Source organism: Polypterus senegalus, chromosome 8 (genome assembly GCF_016835505.1).
Source record: "Polypterus senegalus isolate Bchr_013 chromosome 8, ASM1683550v1, whole genome shotgun sequence".
Taxonomy (NCBI): Eukaryota; Metazoa; Chordata; class Cladistia; order Polypteriformes; family Polypteridae; genus Polypterus; species Polypterus senegalus.
In genome coordinates this window covers 25,891,724-25,912,467 of record NC_053161.1, presented here as the reverse complement: position 1 = coordinate 25,912,467, position 20,744 = coordinate 25,891,724, and the positions used below count along the sequence as shown (strand labels likewise).

The window sequence follows — 20,744 nt, the reverse complement described above, 5'->3', positions numbered from 1 at the left end:
ATATGCACAGGTATCCTATGTGGAGATACTTGTTGTGTGGCAGAAAGATTCAGAGAGTTACAAAGTTGCTTACAAAGGGTAGTTCATTGGATACCAGAAGAAACATGAAACAAAAGCCTTAAAAAGGTAGAAATATGTGTACTTCAAAGCTGCAAAGATTCAAATCTCAGAAAACATGTTCTTCACATTTCATAGGTATAGTTGTGACAACAAAATGAAGTTAGAAATAACAGAATCTTGGCACTTGGTTTCCTGAAGGAAGGGTACAGATTCTTGTCTATGTTTGCAGTCACTGGTGTGGATGGAGTATAAACAACAGAAAGCAGAAATAGCTATCCATCCATTATCCAACCCGCTGAAATATCACAAGGTAAAATATGTGTCTGTTACCATTTAGCCTGATGATATCTTTTTTAATAAAATGGTTTGAAATTATGCGTACCTAGGATTCCATTGACTCCCTTTCAGTAATCTTTAAAGCTGGCTTAATTAACACTTTGTTTTACAGACAGAGCTAAGAAACTTCTTTCTCATGTTAACTTACAGGGGGTGAAAGGCTGTACCAAATTCTAAATGACTATAAAAAACTGACATTCTATAGAAATTAAGCAAACACTTTGTGAATTTAACACTAAACATTAACTTTCTAAGATTGGCTGTTACACTCATCCTTTGAATTTGAGTGAAATAAATCTGTTCATGGGCACTGCTCCCAATCATTTCACAGCAAGAACTGTATTATTGTGATCTTTACAATTAGCAGACGTCTTTTGAAATTAATAAAGTTAACCTAATAACACTCATTCAGAAGTATTGTTGATTATGTGATTTAATCACTTGCAATGTGTATGATTATATATTTTTTAAAAATTCATTGAAGCATACTGTGTGCAAAACTATTAGACTAGTTAAGGCTTTGAATTTAAATTGTGAAAGATGATAAATAATTAATTCAAAGGTGACTAATGAATACATGTGATTTGTACCTTTTAATTTACATGATGTGTATATGTTCTCTTTTCACAAAAAGTGCATTTTTGTAATGAAAAATGAAACCTTTAGTTGTAAAGACTATAAGGACATGCTCCAGGAAGTTGAAATCCATCTAATTGAAAGATATAAACTGACCAGTTTCTATACTGTTTCTTACTTTTAGGTCTGTACTGATTTCTTTGACATCAGTGGTGGTTCTTGTCATCAGTACTGACTGGATCAGCTGGGACAATCTCAATCGTGGATTTTTGCCAAGTGATGAGGTTTCCCGGGCATTCTTAGCCTCTTTTATTCTAGTATTTGATATGTTAATTGTTATGCAGGTAAAGTACATCTCTATCATCTGACATTCAAAAGTTCTTTACTTTTTAATTTTTGACAAAAGTATTTTGAAAGTAAACAGATACAGTTTTAAACAGTATTATATATTACTAATTGTATAATAAAGTGTATATGATATGTAGCATTTCTATTGGTAACTAATATACTTAACACCGTACAGAGAGCATTAGTATTCATTGAGTACCATAGTTTTACTTATCATTTTCTATAACTGCTTCTGAGCACGGTCCAATAGTAGTCACTGTCCTATCAAAAAAGACCATCCATTTGCTGTGGATTGGTAGACAGGGTTCTACACAGCTTTGCTGATGGTGTGATAGATTCGGAGAACCTTGTGACCCTGAATTAGAGTGGGTACAAAAAATGGACAGTTGATCAACTAACATTTAACGATTTAGCATTAAAAATAAAACATCCTTTGTTGGTCTTAGGACTGTTTGCAGCAGGGAACAATTTTTAACGGTTGTAGTAGCATTCATTGAAGTGGGGGGCACAGTTACAAGCAAAAAAGACATTTTTGAACACAATACTTTTTTCAGTCATGTGCCTTCCATCCTTTAAATTGTAAGCCTTAGTAGTGATGTGCAAAAATGGGAAAAATAAAGAAGCCTATTCTGGCCATAAACTGAATTTAATTCAGTTTATTCTTTATAGTCTACATTCCATTGACAAGATTAAATTCTTCACATTTACATTTTAAATAAATAGCAAAATGACATACCATAAAACACACATTCATATACTGTATATGTGTAAATACTGTAAATTAATGCTGTTACCTTAGTTTTAGAGTCCTGCGTTCAAACCAGTGGAATTTGCACATCCTCCCTGTCTCCATGAGGTGCTTACTGAATATTGAAGTTTACCTTACAGAAATACTCATGTTAAGTTAAATGACAATTCTAAGTTGGCTCTACCTAACTGAATACATGTGAGTATGTTAGTGTTCTCTGAGAAGGGTTGCCTCTCATCCAAGGTTTATATCCGCTTTGGTCCCATTGCTGCCCAGATGACTGCTGAATGTGTTATACAATAAACACTGTAGATTGCAGTCACAATAAGTGCTCTCATCTGTTGGCCAAAACACACTAACAATGATTTTACTGTTTAGCGATTTCATGTTTGCAAGAGTTTTAGAGGTTAACTCTGTTTTTTTTTTATTTTTAAGAGTTATTTTATTTCTAATTAGAAATTCTTTTTGCGAACTAAAGCCCGTATTGGTGGTTCATATGCTCGAAACGTACAGATGCAGTCAAGCAGAATAAGTGAGGAATGCTGCATTATCTTGTGGTACCCTGCTTGTACTGCACCTTGGGAAATTGTACTGAAATTTTCAGTAATGTGACTGCACTTGAAAGTCCATCAGGTGGAAAAGTGAAAGGTTTAAATGACATTCTACACAGGTTCTTCAGCAAAGAACCTATTCAAATCCAGGTCAAGACTCAGCAACAATCTTTTCTTAAATTATGGAATTTAAGTTTAGCCTCTGAAATTAACATGAATGGCCTGATATAATCACACAGTTCAATGGAATTGAAGTATAACACTTATTTGTGAACATTTACCTGTAATTTATGTTTACTGTGTATGCAAACAAGGCAATGTTACCATCCAAACAAAGTATGATATCAGAGTTTTTCCAGGCACAGTCTGGTTGAGGAAATCCTCAAAACATGCCAGGAACAAACATAATGAGTGTTATTTATTAAGTCATAGATTGTGGAAGAAAGAGGGAGAAAGTGTTCAAACTTTTTATGCCGTAGAGTTGCTTTTACTTTGAAATAAATCAGACTTTATCTCTGTATCCAAATCCTAATATATTAATCTTGATGCTTATGATGCCCCATGTGACCACAGCCTTGGCACTGCCCTCTTTCCAGGACATTGATAGTCATGAATGAGGATGAGCCAGGACAAAGGAGTAAACAAGCACAACACTTACATAGCAGAAGCAATAACAGTTTATTCATGCATTGAGAATACAAAGTTCAGTCAAAAATGTAAAAAACAGAGCATGTCCGCAAACAATAAATAATCTACTTCTTCTTCTTCTTCTTTTGGCTGCTCCTGTTAGGGGTTGCCACAGCAGATAATCTTTTTTCATATCTTCCTGTATTCTGCATGTTGCTCTGTTACACCCATCACCTGCATGTCCTTTCTCACCACATCAATGAATCTTTTCTTAGCCCTTCCTCTTTTCCTCTTGCCTGGCAGCTCTTTCTTTAACATCCCGTTCCCAATATACCCAGCATCTCTCCTCTTCACATGTCCAAACCAACTCAATCCCACCTCTCTGACTTTGTATCCCGACCTTCCAACCTGAATTGACCCTCTAATGTACTCATTTCTAATATTGTCCATCCCCGTCACACCCAATGCAAATTCCTCTGACCTCCCTCTCATTCACATACATGTATTCTGTCTTGTTCCTACTGACCTTCATTCCTCTCCTCTCTAGAGCATATCTCCACCCCTCCAGGGCCTCCTCAACCTGCTCCCTGCTCTTGCTACAGATCACAATGTCATCAGCAAACATCATAGTCCACGGGGACTCCTGCCTAATCTTGTCTGTCAACCTGTCCATCACCATTGCAAATAAGAAAGGGCTCAGAGCCGATCCCTGATGTAATCCAACCTCCAATTTGAATGCATCAGTCACTCCTACCACAGATCTCACCACTGTCACACTTCCCTCATACATATCCTGTACAACTATTACATACTATTCTGCCACTCCTGACTTCCTCATACAATACCACAGTTCCTCTCGAGGCACCCTGTCATATGCTTTCTCCAGGACTACAAAGGCACAATGCAACTCCTTCTGGCCTTCTCCATCAACACCCTCAGAGCAAACATTGCATCTGTGATGCTCTTTCTTGGCATGAAACCATACTGCTGCTCACTTATCATCACATCCCTTCTTAACCTAGCTTCCACTACTCCTTCCCGTAACTTCATGCTGTGGCTCATTAATTTTATTCCCCTGTAGTTATTGCAGTCCTGCACACCCCCCTTATTCTTAAATATCTGCACCAGTACACTTCTCCACTCCTCAGGCATCCTCTCACTTTCCAAGATTCCATTAAACAATCTGGTTAAAAACTCCATCTCTCTCATCTCTCCTAAATACCTCCATATCATTGGGACTAACGGCCTTTTCCAATTTAAATCCTCTTAGCTGTCCTGATTCACTATCTCCACATCATCTATATAACCTTCTCTCTCTCTCTCTCATTCTCCTCATTCATCAGACTTTCAAAGTACTCTTTCCATCTGCTCAACACACTCTCCTCACTTGTGAAAATGTTTACATCTTTATCCTTTTTCACCCTAACCTGCTGCACATCTTTCCCAGCTCGGCCCCTCTGTCTAGCCAATTGGTACAAGTTCTTTTTCTCCCTCCTTAGTGTGCAGCCTCTCATGCAACTCATCCTATGCCTTTTCTTTAGCCTTCGCCACCTCTCTCTTCACCTTACGCCTTATCTCCTTGTACTCCTGTCTACTTTCTGCATGTCTCTGACTATCCCACTTCTTCTTCACCATCCTCTTTCTCTTTATACTCTCCTGTACTTCCACATTCCACCACCAGGTTTCCTTTTCCTCCTTCCTCTGTCCAGATGTCACACCAAGCACCCTTCTTGCTGTCACCATTACTGCTTCTGCTGTAGATGTCCAGCAGTCTGGCAACTCTTCACTGCCACCCAGTGCCTGTCTTACCTCCTCCCAGAACTTAACCTTGCAGTCTTCCTTTTTCAACGTCCACCATTTGATCCTTAGCTCTGCCCTCACTCACCTCCTCTTCTTGACCTCCAGCTTCATCCTACAGACCAACATCCTGTGTTGCCTAACTACATTTTCCCCTGCCACCACTTTGCAGTCTTTAATCTCCTTCAGATTGACTCTTGTGCATAGGATATAATCTACCTGTGTGCATCTTCATCCACCCTTGTACGTCACCCTATGTTCATCCCTTTTCTTAAAATATATGTTTACCACAGCCATGCCCATCCTTTTCACAAATTCTACTATCGTCTGACCTTCTTCATTCCACTCTTTGACACTGTACCTACCCTTCACCTCCTCATCTCCTCTGTTCCCTTCACCAACATGTCCATTGAAATCTGCTCCAATCACCACTTACTGTCCATCACTTCATCCGACTCACTCCAGAAATCTTCTTTTTCATCCATCATACACCCAACTTGTGGGGCATATGCACAAATGACATTCATCATCACACCTCCAATTTCCAGCTTCATAATCATTACTTTGTCTGACACTCTTTTCACCTCCAAACACTCTTGACATACTGTTCCTTCAGAATAACCCCTACCCCATTTCTTCTCCCATCCACGTCATGATAGAACAATTTGAATCCACCTCCGATCCATCTGGCCTTACTCCCCTTCCATTTAGTCTCTTGTACTAACAATATATCAATCTTCCTTCTCTCCATCATTTTGGCTAACTCTCTCCCCTTACCAGTCATACTGCCAACATTCAAAGCTCCTACCCTCAGTTCCACTCTCTTTACCTTCTTCCACTCCTCCTGCCTCCAAACATGTCTCCCACCTTTTCTTCTTCTTCTTTGGCTAACAGTAGCTCAATTTCCGCCAGCACCCTGTTGGCTAACAGTACTGATGGTGCCCTTTGTTAACCCGGGCCTCGACTGATCCGGTATGGAAATTTGTATTGTTCTCTGCATATTGATCTGGCAAAATTTTACACTGGATGCCCTTCCTGACATAACCCTCCCCATTTATCTGGGCTTGGGTCTGGTAGGAAGAAACACACTGGTTTGTGCATCCCCAGTGGCTGGGTTAATAAATAATCTACTAAATAATCTATAAAATTGTGCCCTTAAACCAATACATAGATCCTGTGACAATTCACCTCCACAAAACAAAAGTTTAATAAGCTTGAAATTGTTAAGCGTTATAAATAATACCATGCTCAAACCATTCAAAGTTGTATTTTTATGAATATTTCTTTACTATTTTTTTTTTAAAGTTAATTAACGTGTTTCGAGAAACACTGTCACCTCATGCTGGAGTCAAATTCTGATCTTATCCACACAAACAAACCAACTAAGCCACTACTGCATTCAGCCACTTAATCTAGAATCCTCTCATTGAATATCAGCAATTGAACGAGTCAAATTCATAGTAATGTTTTCAAAGCTTATAGATTATAATAATGTTTTTCCGTATTCATGCATACTAAATTGAGATCATAAAGTTGGGCAGATTGTCAGTTCTGTGTACGTCTATTAAAGGTAACCTGTGCGGCTTGGGACAGTATTATTCAGTTTATTGAGCAGTTATTGAAACCCATTTTGGCAGTTTGGGGCACCCCTCAATTAAAAGCTGAACTTTAAAGTGCGAAACTATTACATTAATAAACTTGTGGTACGTTTCTAGAAATTGTCTTTTTGTTTTCATTGTTTCCAGTAAAATACAGTGCTTAAATGACATTTAGGTGGCGTTCTTATGCTTTCCAAATGGTACATATTTGGATGGGTTTAGATAGTAAAGTAACAATGAAGTAATCAGAAATAGGGTTACTTTTTCCAGGTAGTAATAAGTAAAGTAATCCTGTTATATTTGGAGACAAGTAAGTATTAATTTGTAATGTGTTACTTTCTTTGAGTGACTAGGTATGCTGGCTACTCAGCTGCCAGGTGGATTTTCTGTAATATATGGAGTAGAATAAGATGATTAAACAGCGCCTCTATCACTGATGATTCTTTTTTTCTTTTTCTCTACTCAAATGTGTTGCTCCATAGTGCAGGAGCAGCAGCTTAATTACAGTGGTGGCACTGAGCACAATTCTAAGAAGATAGTAGTATAAAGACTAATAATTTCACTGGAAAAAATCTAGAATGTTGCTTTCCAACTTTGTCTCTTCTGGACAATAAAAATTGCATCTTTCTAACCTTTTAAATAAAAATTCTAGGCTGTTTTAAAGGAATAAAAAGAGAGAACAAATACTAAGAGCATAAAATGTGTAACAAATACTTGATTCTGACTTGCTGCCACCTCAGCTAGTGTTAAGAATCAGAAACACTGAACATTTTTCAGCTAAAATATAATTTTAATAATATTCTTGGCATGAAAAATAGTTAGGCTATAAAACAAATCTAAAAAACACTTTTTTTTCAAAACAGCTTTTTTATTGAATCTGGTATCTCGCTGAAATACTTTGTGGTAGAGAAATTAAAATTTCAGAAATGGATTCAGCATTTCTACATCTAAACACTTTACTCATGTTTTTGCATGGGAGGATTTTGGTGCAGACCAGTATAATCAGAATATTGAAGTAAGTGACAAAATCTCTACATCAGTTAAAGATATTTAATATTCTGTGCATTTTTAACAGTTTAACTTTACAATAAGATTTAAGACATTATATTACCACATATTAAATAGAGACATATCTTAACAGACATTAGACACAGTAAGTAGGTGCAGCCACTGTTTTCAAGTTGATATATGAATAAGGTTGCATTTTTTTGCCTTCTTAAGCAAAGGTGTAAAATTAATATTGAGCAGAAAATTATTTGTTTCAATTTCCGTTTTTGTTCTTTTCAGCTCACCTTTATGTGAGGGTCTTTTTGAGTCGTAAACATAATGGTGTCAGAACATTGGAACATAATTTCTTTTGGGCAAAATTCTTTATTTACTAAGTGGTTGCCTCAGGATATGCTGCAAAAATTAAAATAAGGCTTGTAGATGGGCATGTGCTTATGCTGGAGCCATTGCTGGAGGAGAAGTACAGCACATTGAAGCTCATTTATATGGGAGCTACTCTCTGTTGCTTATTTTTTAAACGTTTCTTAAAAGCAACCATTACATGATTACCTAAAATTAATGCATTTGATATATTATATCTGTTCCCTATTATAAGCCATTGTTATTTATGTTTGTGTCAAGCATGAGCAGAAAACACATTTATTTGAACAGAGATAAATTGCACTGCTGCCCCTCTTGTTGTATATTATATTGGAACGGATAGCCACAATCTGTACGCTGGAAAGACGTGTAAGCAGTTAGGGCTAATTAAAATCTCACTGGGGCTCACATTAAGCACAGAACATCTGAAAAGAAATGAAGGGGAAGTGAGAGCAATGTCAAAAATGCTATCATAGAAGAACCATAGTGTTTAGATATCGGTGTCTGAGTAGGACAGCTATGTTTACAAGAAAAAGCCCCAGATTATTGGTTATGTAATTAACTAAAATGTTTGACAAGTTTGATGAAAAGGTTTTTGGTTATTCTTTTGATATTTTGTCTGAATTTTTTTTGAATTAGCCAGGTGCTTACTTAAGCACACTATTTTGGTAATTGTGCCTCCGAGAAACTGAAAGGGTTTTGCACAGTTTCTACCATTGCAGGGTCAAGATTAATAGGCGAGTTTTTTTGTACTTCTCAATTTTCATTTTTAGGTTTATGATTATATTGGGTTAGACCTAATACTGCATTTAGTCTTGTGAAAGATTTGGATAAAATGAGAAAATGAAGTATTCTGGATAGTTTCCAGGTACTGCTAAAATTTAGACTGTTCTGGCTGGAGCCTCTATCTCCTTGTAGATGTATATATCTCTCTCTTCTTGGGATATGCACAGGCAGGGATCCCATAAGACCTATTAGTCTGACCAGAGGGAAACAAGTCCTAATCCATAAAGACCATTTAAGTTAAAAGGGGTGGACCATTGTGAAAGACAAGGTCAAGGGTAAAAGGGACTTCAGAAGGCAGGCTGAGGTCTTTAAAAAAAAAAAAAATAATTTTCAAGTTTCAAAAAATAAAATTAAAAGGTCCTTTGGCCAATACTAATGAGAGAATGTGTATTAATAGTCAGGAATAATTAGTTTCATTGTTTGCCTGCACCCATTTTTTCTCTTGTTTAAAAATGCAAAACTCTGATTGTCTGATTGCATCTCAGTCTAAAGGAGTAAACCTTAACAATACTTGTTGCAGGAATATTGATGGGGAAGGACCAATAGGAAACACACAGTGGCAGTAAGGGGAGGAGTCTAGGCAGGAACAGAAGTGTTAAAAACAGTGGTGGTAAGAAGGGCATTTTTGTGGAAAAGGAGAATTATACCAGTAAACAGATATAGATGGGAGAAAATACAGCCTGCCTTATAACAGCTGAAACAAAGTCCTACAGGATTTTTCATCACTTGGAAAAACAACTTGTACTCATGAGTAAACCCTACTGTTGGGAAGTGTAGCGCATAACACTGTGCGTAGAATTCACACTATAACACGTACGGACAAAAGCGGAAATGTGCGTATGCACAAAAACATCCAGACGCATGTATCTATGCGTACGCCAACTTCCACGTTCTTCCACATACATAAATCCTGGTCAGTGTGAAAAGTAATGCACATGCATGTGTCTTCCGCCACTCCCCAACTCTTCCCAGAATTACGCCTCTTTGAATATGCAAATCAATATAAATAGTCCTTAAGCTCAGCATTCTGTGAAAAGACAATGGCAAAATCATGGGGTAAAATAGAATAATTTCAGCGAATACCAAGTAGAGGCAAGGAAAAATGTACTATTTTTTTGGTTTAAACAGTGGTATAAACAACAAAAGGAAGTTGATCAAGTGACATAGAGTGTCAGAGAAACTCGAAAGCTCAAGTTCACAAAGTCGCATAGTGCCCAAAATAAAAAAGAAGTTGTCAGATATCAAAGTCGCCATGACAAGGCGAGTCGTAGCCCATATGAGAGTCATATGGAAGCTTATTATGGTACAGAGAAAAGACAAAAAAAACTTTAATCTCAAAATTTCCACTTTAATCACATAAGTTTCTCAAATACCATCATAACTAAAGTAGCACATTAAATGCTTTGTTTTGTATTTGTTCTTCTATGTGCTCTATGTGTGTGAATCACTGTGTGCTTCTTAAGCTTTCTCTTCCTCCGTGTATACCGAAAATTCTCTTTCCGATCAGCTGCTTGAGAGCTGTGATTCCATACTCAGATACAGTGGGATAAATACTTAAGAGTAACAATGCTAAAGCAGCTATGGCATTTGGAATAGTCTGGCCATTCCATGAACCATTATATTGTTACAGGCTAATTACAATCAGATGCCTTAAACTAATAAACAATATGCGTTTAATTTCAGTGTATTTGATAAAGCCGCGCAGGATTACCAGGCTGCTGCAAGACAAGATGTCTGGGGAATGTGCGACATGTGACATAATTACTGTAACATTTAGGTCAGCATCATACACTCAATTCGAATGTGTGACTAATTCATTACTTGACACTCTAGTATCATCGTTGTTAAAGATTTGTCTGGCTACAAATTGTTTTCTGGTATTTGACTATGGTTTAAATCTTTTGTGTTTTGGCTTAGGATATATGTAAAATTCTGGTATTTTGACTCTATGGCTACCACTCTCGACTTTGCCATTGTTTGACCTTGGCTCACTATAACTATCATCTTATATTTTCTAATTTCATTCAACATAAAACTGCTGCCATCCTGTGCAGTCACTGCAGAACGAACTGTTTTCAATATTTTATTGTGTGGACAAACACCATACATCTACATAGACTTCTCTGCTATTCCATACCATCTCTTTTTCTATTATTTTGGTTATATGTTGACTTATTGGACTTTTTTTATAATCATTTTCAAACATTTCACTAAGGATTTTTTTTTTGATTGTGTATGGTACTTTTGTGTTTTTTATGTATGTGTTAGGTATTTTGGGAATGGGTTTTTTGTTATACTGTGTGATATTTAACTTTAGCAAAGTAGTGTTGGTCATCAATTTTCTTTATTATTTTTTATATGCAGTAATCATATCGCTTGGGGACTGGAATGTCTAACCTAAATCTTTGCACAACCTATTTGTTTTTAATAATATCCAAAACATATACTACTGGTAATCATGATGTCACTCGTCAATATCGGCATCGATCACACGGTGGCAAATTATCACTAAACAGTAAATACTTTGGCTGCAACAACAAGACAAAAATTATATATAGCAGCAAAAATTTAAAAGATAATAAACAAAACTAGTGTCACATAAAATAAAAAATAACAATGAGGATTTAATTATTAATTATTATTAAAACATAACATAACAAGTAAATGCAAGAATAAACATCAGATAGTAAAAAGTAAGAGATTATGACACCTATAGGGGTGTGGTGAGGAGGGTGGTAGAATGGTGTGAAATAAAGTCCCAATGTTAAAAGCAATTGCTAATTTGACTACACCTTTAAATAGGTCTTCCTTCTTATGTTCAGTTTATTTCTGTTGCTGTTTTCTGTAAATAAAACCCTGCTATATTGAGAGAAGCATTTCTAATGTAATTGAAGTAGCATTCATGAAACATTTTCCCTTTTTGGTCTAGACATACAAGGAAGTACAACATCAATTTTCAGACTGCTTTTACAAAAGAAACTACAACCATATTGCCATTGCCCCAACTCTGCCTATAAATAGTAAGTAATGGAAGTTCTGCACAACAAACAACTACCTGATTAGCCATTGGTTGGTTACTGTTTTGTCATGTCTAAAGTCATTAGAAAAGAAACAATGCCAATATTTTTTCCTTTAAGTCATTTGCACTTCTATATCTACATTGCATTGCCAGGATTCAAGTTCCTAAGCACTCAAAAATAAGACAGATGGCATTATATAAATCAGAAGGCTATGCAAACCAAAGCAGTCACTACAAGCTAAATGAATAAAACAGAAAGACAGATGACACCTATGAGAGTGGACAAGCTGTGCTGATAAACAGAACAAGACAGAACTTACTTATTTACTGAGGATTGGTAGAATGCCAAAACAAGACAAATGGGAAGCATCTATTAGTGTGCTGTTATAATGTGTGTTGTATGGAGATGCACCCCAAAATTATTGTTAGATGAAGTGACCCAGGAGATGAAGGTGCAAGGAACTAGACATGAAAAATAATAAGGGACTCTCAAAGATTACAGTCAGAAAGCTAAGAGAACCAAAGAAAGAGCAAAATAAAAAATCAGGAGTCTTGAGACAAAAAAGATTTTCAAACTTAACAGTCCTAATACTAGTTTTGTTTTTCTTTTACTAACTACAGCAAAGTGTTTTCATTCCACCATGGGATGCCTGTGAATAATAGGCCCCTCCATTTTATACTGCAAAAATTGATGACATTGGTTATGTGGCAGCAATGTATCCTAATTATCAAAACAGCAAATACATATTTTAAAGAATCCAGAATTAACACAGATATTTTATCAAAAACAAAATAAAAATGCCTTTAAAGGAAAAGTATAAAGCTTTGATCAACAGCCTCTCCATAAAACACATGACAAACAAACAGATAAGGCATAAACCATGGGTCTACATAATCTCGGAGGATGTCCAAATACACAAAAAACTAGTAGGCATCACGGAGGGGGACAGAAAACTCAACATGAACTAGACTGTAGCCATTTAGAGACAGATGTAGCACAAACTCCCCTGGAAAACCAAACAATCCCATGAACTTTTGATCTTCTTCTTCTTCTTCCTCTTCATCTTTTCCCACTTCTATATGAGTCTGATGTGCTTGATCAGCCTTCTCCAAACAGCTTAGTCCTTCACCTCCTTGCCAGTCAAGTCTTTTTCCTTCAGATCTTCTTTTACTTTATCCATTCACTTCTGCTTTGGCCTCCCTTGCTTTCTCTTCCCCTGTACTTCCATTCCCATCACACTTTTGCCCGCATATTCATGGTCTCTCCTCATCAAATGTCCATACCACTTCAACCTACTTTTCTGTACTAGCTTAGATATTTCTTCTACTTTTGTTGTACCTCTGATTGTCTTGGTTCTTTTTCTGCCCTTTGAGGTCCTTTTCAGATATTCTGTCCTTTGTGTATGAAAATATGCTATATAAATAAATGTTGTTCTTGCCAAAGTCAACCTTAGAGAAAATCTCTCTGAAAAACAAAAACACCAAAATTGTAACAGACAGATATCAACAAGTTGATATTTCCAAAAAAAAAAATAGAGTTCCTTGAGAAGGAAATAAAGGTCACCTTTTTATAGGCCATTGTCTAGCCCTATTTGTTTCAAGTAAATTTTAACAAATGCACAGGGGATACAGAAAGTGTGCTTGATATGGGCCCTCTGTACATCATTTTTGCAATATTATTACTTCTTTCTGGACCCTTTTGGAGATTCCATGCTCCAAACCCATGGCACCATAGTAAGCAAGGAGGCTGCCCTCTATTGTCCTAAAGGAAGTACTGCCCCGTGCAAGCTCCTCCCCCAGGTCCTTCACTTACGAAGGTGTCCCAGCTGGGTAAGAGTACTGGCTGCCCGTAACAATACCTATTCTAGTATTGTTTGTAAATTACGGTGTTATTAATGATCTAATACAATTGTTGACAATTAACCAGTGATGGTTGTTTGTTTGTGGTCTTTCAATATCATAAACTCTTTGTCAGTTAACACAACTAAGACTAATCAGGCCACTACTTGTGTTTTTAGGTGATGATTTCCCCTCTTATGCCAAGGCTATTTTGAGGCTGTTTCTGCTGCTTTGGTTACTTTACGGTTGACAATTCTTCTCCATGCACCCCATGATTCCATTCATGCTAAGAGCTACCAAAACTGCTACATTCAACCTCATTTTGCATGTATTTTGCATTCCAGGCACTGACTAGACTCTAATATTTGGTGAGTTTCCTTTCAGACAGCAATCTATGCTGATTCCAAAAGTCAACAAGCCTCTTCCATTTCAGTAGTACAAACTACTCCCTTTATCTTCTTTCCTTGCAGCCAACATTACTGTTCTCTACTTGTGGGCATGGTGTACATTATATTTCTGATTGTGCTTAATGGCTGCTAACTTTCACAAACACAACAGTTCACTCTTAGGACTTGCTACTCACTGCAAGAAATTCAAACCTGTTTGATTTTCAATAATACTTTTTCACATTTTTTATTTTATTTTGAATAATAATCGCAGAGAGTGTAGAGTGCCGAATAGCGTCCTTTAGTACATGCAAACCCAAGTGATCAGCCTCTAAAGCTCGCTCTGTTTCTTACGGGTCTTATTTATTTAGCACACCTTCCAACCCACCACAACTAGAGCAATAATATTTTGCCATTTTATGATAAATCAAAGGTAAGAACTGCTTAATCAGTTTAAAATATTATATTAAGAGCTAACAATCTCAAGAAAACTATTAACTCGGGCACAACAGCTTACAGCATTTTTGTGCTGGAGTACAAGGACTCCCACAAAATAAACAAATTAAAGTATTGAATATTAGGTGGAGTAGGTACTGGACTAATTGTTGACGACTCCATTATGATATTGTATCGCAAGATGCCAAATCATTCTGCCATGCTGTTTTTGTTCTTCAGGTGTTACGAGTTCTATTTCACTACCACCACACCAGATTCCATTGATCAGTTATCCAAACATAGCATAGCTGGGGGTAACCATGGAGAATACTTGGTGTAAATAATGCACCAGAAGAGAGTCTCTTAAGAAGCACTATGGCCTATATTTTGTGCTGTTGTCTCACACCTCTAGTGACCTTAGTTTTTATTCTCATCCAGGTCAATGTATGTATGAAGCTTGCATATGTACCATATGAGGATATTGTTTTTTTTCTATGTATATAAGTCTCCTCTTCCAACCTAAAAAATTGTGTCTTATGTTAGCTGATGAGACCAGATTAGCACTCTTATTCAGTGTGTGCATATGGATGAAGACCATGCAGACTGAGTGCCTGCTTTGTAACTTTGACATGCTACCATGTAACCTGTAAAGGACAGCGCAGATTAAGGAAATGGTTGAATAGATGGGTTATCATTTGGTAGCAAAGACAGTACACTGGAACTGCACTAATCTGTCACAAAATATTGGATCTAGAAGACCATTTAATTGATGTAAAGGAAACGTGAATTCAGAAATCAATATTTTAAACTGGTTCTAGATATTTTCTTTGTATGTTATTGAAAATATAAATAAAGAAAGACAAGATCTCTTCACCGTGTGTATTACTACAGTTTAGTAATGCATGTATGTGCTCGCTTGTGCATTCTATACTTTAGCACACAATGTTGTAATAATCATTGCCTGAAGGGGCAAACTAAGATGTGTTAATTGTCACATTTTTCTTTTTTTCTTTTTTTTTTTTGGAAAAGGCACCATCTTTGCTATGTTGTGTAGTGCTCTTCTCAAAATCTTCTACTACCTTTAATGCTTACATTTTACTTCAGTATCATTTACGCTATTTTTTTAATTTGGCCAAATACATTAGTACTTGGAGATCTCTTTTATTCTTTGGAGCAGTTAATGTGATAAGCTGTTCTTACTTCTTGCAGCTGAAAAGTTGAAGAAAGCCCTTGCTGGCTATTATGTAAAGCATGCATTACCTTTTCCCTGGCCAAATTTAATATTAGGATGAAAATACAAGCTTTGCTGTCCCTGCCACCACCAACAAATAAGCTTTACAACTTTGTTTTTCTGCACCAGGTGATTTCCTACTATCCCCATTGAATTCTGAGGGTTCTTCTCATAAAAACCTAGTGAAATAGGATTATGACTGATGGTTACTTATTGACAATTAGTCTGGATAGTCTAAGACGCACTCTTGGCTTGTGGAAAGGAAATAGGGAAAGCAACAATAAGTTAATTAAAGCTGTGTTTTTAACTTAATCCAAATAAATCTATTTATTAATTAAAAACAAATTTCCTTGGCATCAAAATAAATGTATGAATGAGCTACTAACCAACCTTTACAAAATTTAATTGTAAGACCCTACAATTCTCATCCTATTCTCCACAGCGTGATCTATAATTAATCCTGTGGTTACCACAAATTACTTCTGCTCTGCAGCTGCCAGCTGCATTGCCCTGAACTGATTTTTTTTCCTTTCACTGTAGTCTGCAGTATTTGGCAAATGAGACAAGACAGCAGGGGCCTTTAAACAAAAGCACAGACCCGTCACCAGTACAGGAGAAGTGTGGAGTGATAAGAGGTTTGTTGTGACACAGTCTGGCTTATCAGCTGTGACTGGCACAATTAATTCTGAATTTTACAGTAACTGGTAACTGCAAATTGTTGGTTTTCTTCAGCTTGGATTTCTGAGATTTCTTATAGAAAACGTTTTCTTTTTCAGTTTACTTAATGTAATATCTTGTGTGAGATACACATTTTTCCTCTTGTAAATATGCAGTATAACATTTGGCTTTTGTATTTTTAAATAAAATATTTTAGCTTATTCACTTCCCAAGTAGCTTAAGCCAGTTGATGGATGTAAGGACTACAGCCTATTGGGCAAGGCTCCATGGAGTGTCAAATAACACAGCGTATAGCATATCTAGGATGACTAAAACACATTTAAATTTAGTAAAATTACAAGCCCTAAAGTGAATCTGACAATCTGAGGGAGAAGACTCTTAACATATACCCTGAATTTCTGTAGTTAATACATGCAGAATAGTTTCCAGACTTTTAATATTACGTTTCACATTCTATCACTTACTACTTAGGCCTTTTGCCCCTCGTGGAAAATAGGGCATTGAAAACCATTCGCCAGCAACTCCTGTCCTGTGCAGCTGGCACCAGTTGCCCCCATTCCAAACTCAACTCTTTGACATTTGCATTCAGAACTCTGAGCCAAGTGTTTCTTGGTCATCCTCGCTTATGCTTCCCTTGTGGGTTCCAACTTAGGGTCTGTCTTGTAATGGTGCTTGACTTTTTCAGGGACTGACTGAGCCACCACCATCTCCTCCTCCCTATCTCTTTCTCCCCCTCTATGGGACACTGCTGGGTATTCTGCTACAGCTAAACATTTCTGATGGTTTCCAGGTAGTGAATACACTGGATGCAGCACAGGAGGTAACTGATGAAGGTCTGGGTTTTCCTCAGATTGCCCTTTATTGTTCTCTATGTCTTTGCTCCTTAGAACAGAACAGACAGATCTGACAGTTTGGGGTTGAGGCATGTAAGATTCCATGGGACTGGGCATCTTTTCCCTGAGCCCAGTTTTAACTCTTAACGTCCCTCAGTACAGAGTTGACGTTTTTGTTGAATAAACAAAGCTTGGTGGCTTGTCCAAACTCCTTGGAGTTTAAGATTTTCGTCAGTAGTATAAATTTTGCCTTTGCTTTGGTGATCCATGTAGTTACTTCTGCATCTGTTCCACCTTATTTGTCCACCATGCTGCCCAGGTAAGTGAAGGAATCCACATCTTCTAGGGATTCTCCCTCATGTCAGACTGGCTCTTCACAGTCAGCGCTGATCTTCAGCAGCTTTTTTTTTCTTGGTGGGTTGTAAGCTCCACTTGGGGTTGAAAGTATAATACAAATAAATACCATTTATTTTTAGTATAGCGCTCTTCACTGAGTGTAGACGTGGATGGCAGTGAATGATTCTCAGTTAAAATGCAAGTATAGATTTTATTAATTTAGTACAGAAGTACAGAACTGGTACACATATACATGCAGATTTCTTTAAAACACGCAAAGAACAAGGTAGAGAAGAGCCAAACAAAATTAATACAATACAATATGCAAGCTTTCGAGGCAACTCAGGCCCCTTCTTCAGGCAAAAGCTTGCATATTGTAATCTTTTTAGTTAGCCAATAAAAGGTGTCATTTTGCTTGGCTCTTCTCTACATTCATAATGGGTAACATGGTACAACACCCTAGTACTAAAGAACAAGGTAGAAACTGATTAAACATAAAAAAATAAAATAAATAGATAGATAGATATGATGCTTTATGTTGCATCTGTCGATAGTTATAGGACAGGAGTGTAATATTGTCGGCAAACTCCAGGCTGTCGGGCTGACTCCACAACAAACACTGAATACCATTTCTTTATTTGTGTGTCACCATCATCATGAGCAAGTCAATGCACTGCAAAAAATGAAATCTAAGGAAGTGAAAAGTACTTATATCATGACTTTAAATCATTTTTTTCTTATTGTAAGAATTATTAACTTGTCAAAAAACTTGCATTTACAATTATTTAGCATGTTTTGAGAAATCTTGTCAAGTAAATTTTGCTTACCCCATTGGCAGATCGTTTGCTAAATAAAAGAAAAACAACTCTCAGTTTTTTTGTCTAGTTTTTGCATATGCATTTTTTGCAGTGTGGCGAGCAAAAACAAAAATAATGAAGGCAACCCAGTCTCACTCTTTTCCTAACCGTAAAACTTTTTCAGGCAACTTCCATGTACAGTATGACTTGACAAGTCACTCCTTCATGCAAATTTCTGATTAGACTGATGATATTCTGGGGATTCTGTAACAACAAAGCAGCTTCCACAATGTCTCTTTGGCAAGAGTATGAAATGCCTACTCATAGTCCACAAAACACTTAATGGACTGTTTGACAATGATCAGCAGAGTGGCAATTTGGTCCACATATGTATGTTCTTTCCTAAAACCCACTCACTTATTTCTCAGCTTCCAATTGACACATTTTGTTACTTTAAAAGAAAGAGTGCGCAGAATAAGATCAATTTAACAGGTTTTGTGTTGTACCTGAGATTCATTACATAAAATCAACTACAGAATACTAAAGTAGCTCTGTTCAGAACAAGCCTGACAGACCAAGGTGCTGCTGTGGTAATAACATAAGAATTCCAACCCCCACTGTGAAGAAAGGAGGTACTCCATATTATATAAAATTCATTATATACAGCTGTCATCTGTCTATAAAGTTTATTTTAAAGACTTTATTATAAAGCAGCACAATGCAAGCATATAGTATTCTTTGTACAGTATAATACTTTTTCTTTTACATATAAGCTTTATCCACTTAAAAATAATGCAATATGCAATAAGACATCTATCTGCACCTTCTTTCACTGGTCACATGCCCTGTCTGTTATCTTCTATGTTATGTACCCCAAAGAAGCTCTTTACTTTCTGTTATGATCTGCTGCCAGTTTATTTTTGTATGGGTTTTCCTTGGACTTTCCTTGGAAAATACCCTTTGGGGTGTTTTTGTTGATGCTTGGTAGGATGTTGCTATGCATAAATGACTGGAAGTGTGTGACACATGGTGCACTAGAGCAACATATAAAAGTCACTGTCAGGTACTTCCTGCTTGTCCATGATTGGATTCACTCAAACTGCTTTTTTCTTGTTTTTGTGGAAGTTCTGACAGCGATGCTTGTTTTGTGTACTTGAATATGTTTTAGGTTTTGTACTCTGTGTCCTTCAGAGGGATGGAAAGAGCCGTTATTTATTTAGATATGTAACAAGCTCATTTCAGTAAATAACCATGACCAAATGGTAACAAGTTTTGTGAAATACCAGTGGGTCATGAGTTTAAAAGGACTTTTGCTGCTTATAATAACATAAGTCCAGGTTTTCTTACTCTTTAAGTAGCTTACTAGGAAGTTTTTCAAAGCTCAAAGCTCAAAGAACCAACTTCATATGCAGAGATCCCTTCCCAGAATTAAACGGTGCTTTATCAAGCAGTAGTTCTACGAGGAACCACACAATCCAATAAAGAACCATTATTATTAACAATGTACTTGTTTCTTGATTTCGTGGTTACAAATCCAGGCCTATCTTTGATTATGATTCATCTCCTGATTACTTACTCCTGTATTACTGTTGCATTTCCTTATGCACTCAATACACTTTCCATATGCTCTCACCTTCCACCTTTCTCTTTCTTTTTTATTCGTCTGTGAGCCTCCTTCCTCCCAATGGTAGATGTGTTGCCATACTGTTCTCATTATACCAAGCTCTGTTGAAAACTGGCCATAAGTTGCTTTTAAGCCCCAGTGAAGGACTGCTTTCAGGAATATCTTAGTTCAATCCCAGGTTTCCCTGCAGTCCTGGACAACAGGGCTAAAGTGAAGGTATACACATCCATCTCTTAATGTATAGCATTAGTTATGCATATTACAGTGGACCTTCCTGCTCCCACCTATTGGATTTGAGGGATTTCTCTTAAACTGCCTGTCATCTCTCATAGCCTTTCACCTAATCCTGCACCCCTGCAATATATTATTCTGCACTCGTTTACCTTTGTTGTTTTCTAGGCCCTCATAAACTAGTGCAGAATGAGGGATGTAATGCACACTTCTTCATATTAGCAAAATTAAGAAGACAGTGATACATTTATTTATTTTGCTGACACTTTATCCAAAGGTGACTTACAACATTTATGATACAATTGGTTACATTTCCTTTGGTTTTCCAATTGGAGTGCAGGCAGATCAAATGACTTGCTCATGGTCACGCAGTATCAGTAGTAGGATCTGAACCAATTCCAAAGCCTTAACTACTACACCACACTGCCTAATACAGAAAAGACAATATTAGACTGATCATTAGGATGAGTGGAGTGCATCAGGAATAATGCCATAAATAGTGAAAAAATGATGATAGTCTTTTAAGACTCAAAAGTGTCC

General features: G+C 36.8%; 1 protein-coding gene across 3 annotated transcripts in view; it reads left to right on the top strand.

Moving 5' to 3' along the window:
- Positions 1-20,744, top strand: part of tmem117 (transmembrane protein 117) — a 573,994-nt gene that overhangs the window by 477,033 nt on the left and 76,217 nt on the right. For all 3 annotated transcript variants that reach the window (XM_039760885.1, XM_039760884.1, XM_039760886.1), the window contains exon 6: positions 1,157-1,316. In XM_039760885.1, coding sequence (XP_039616819.1) covers positions 1,157-1,316 — 160 coding nt within the window. The remainder of the gene's footprint in view (positions 1-1,156; positions 1,317-20,744) is intronic.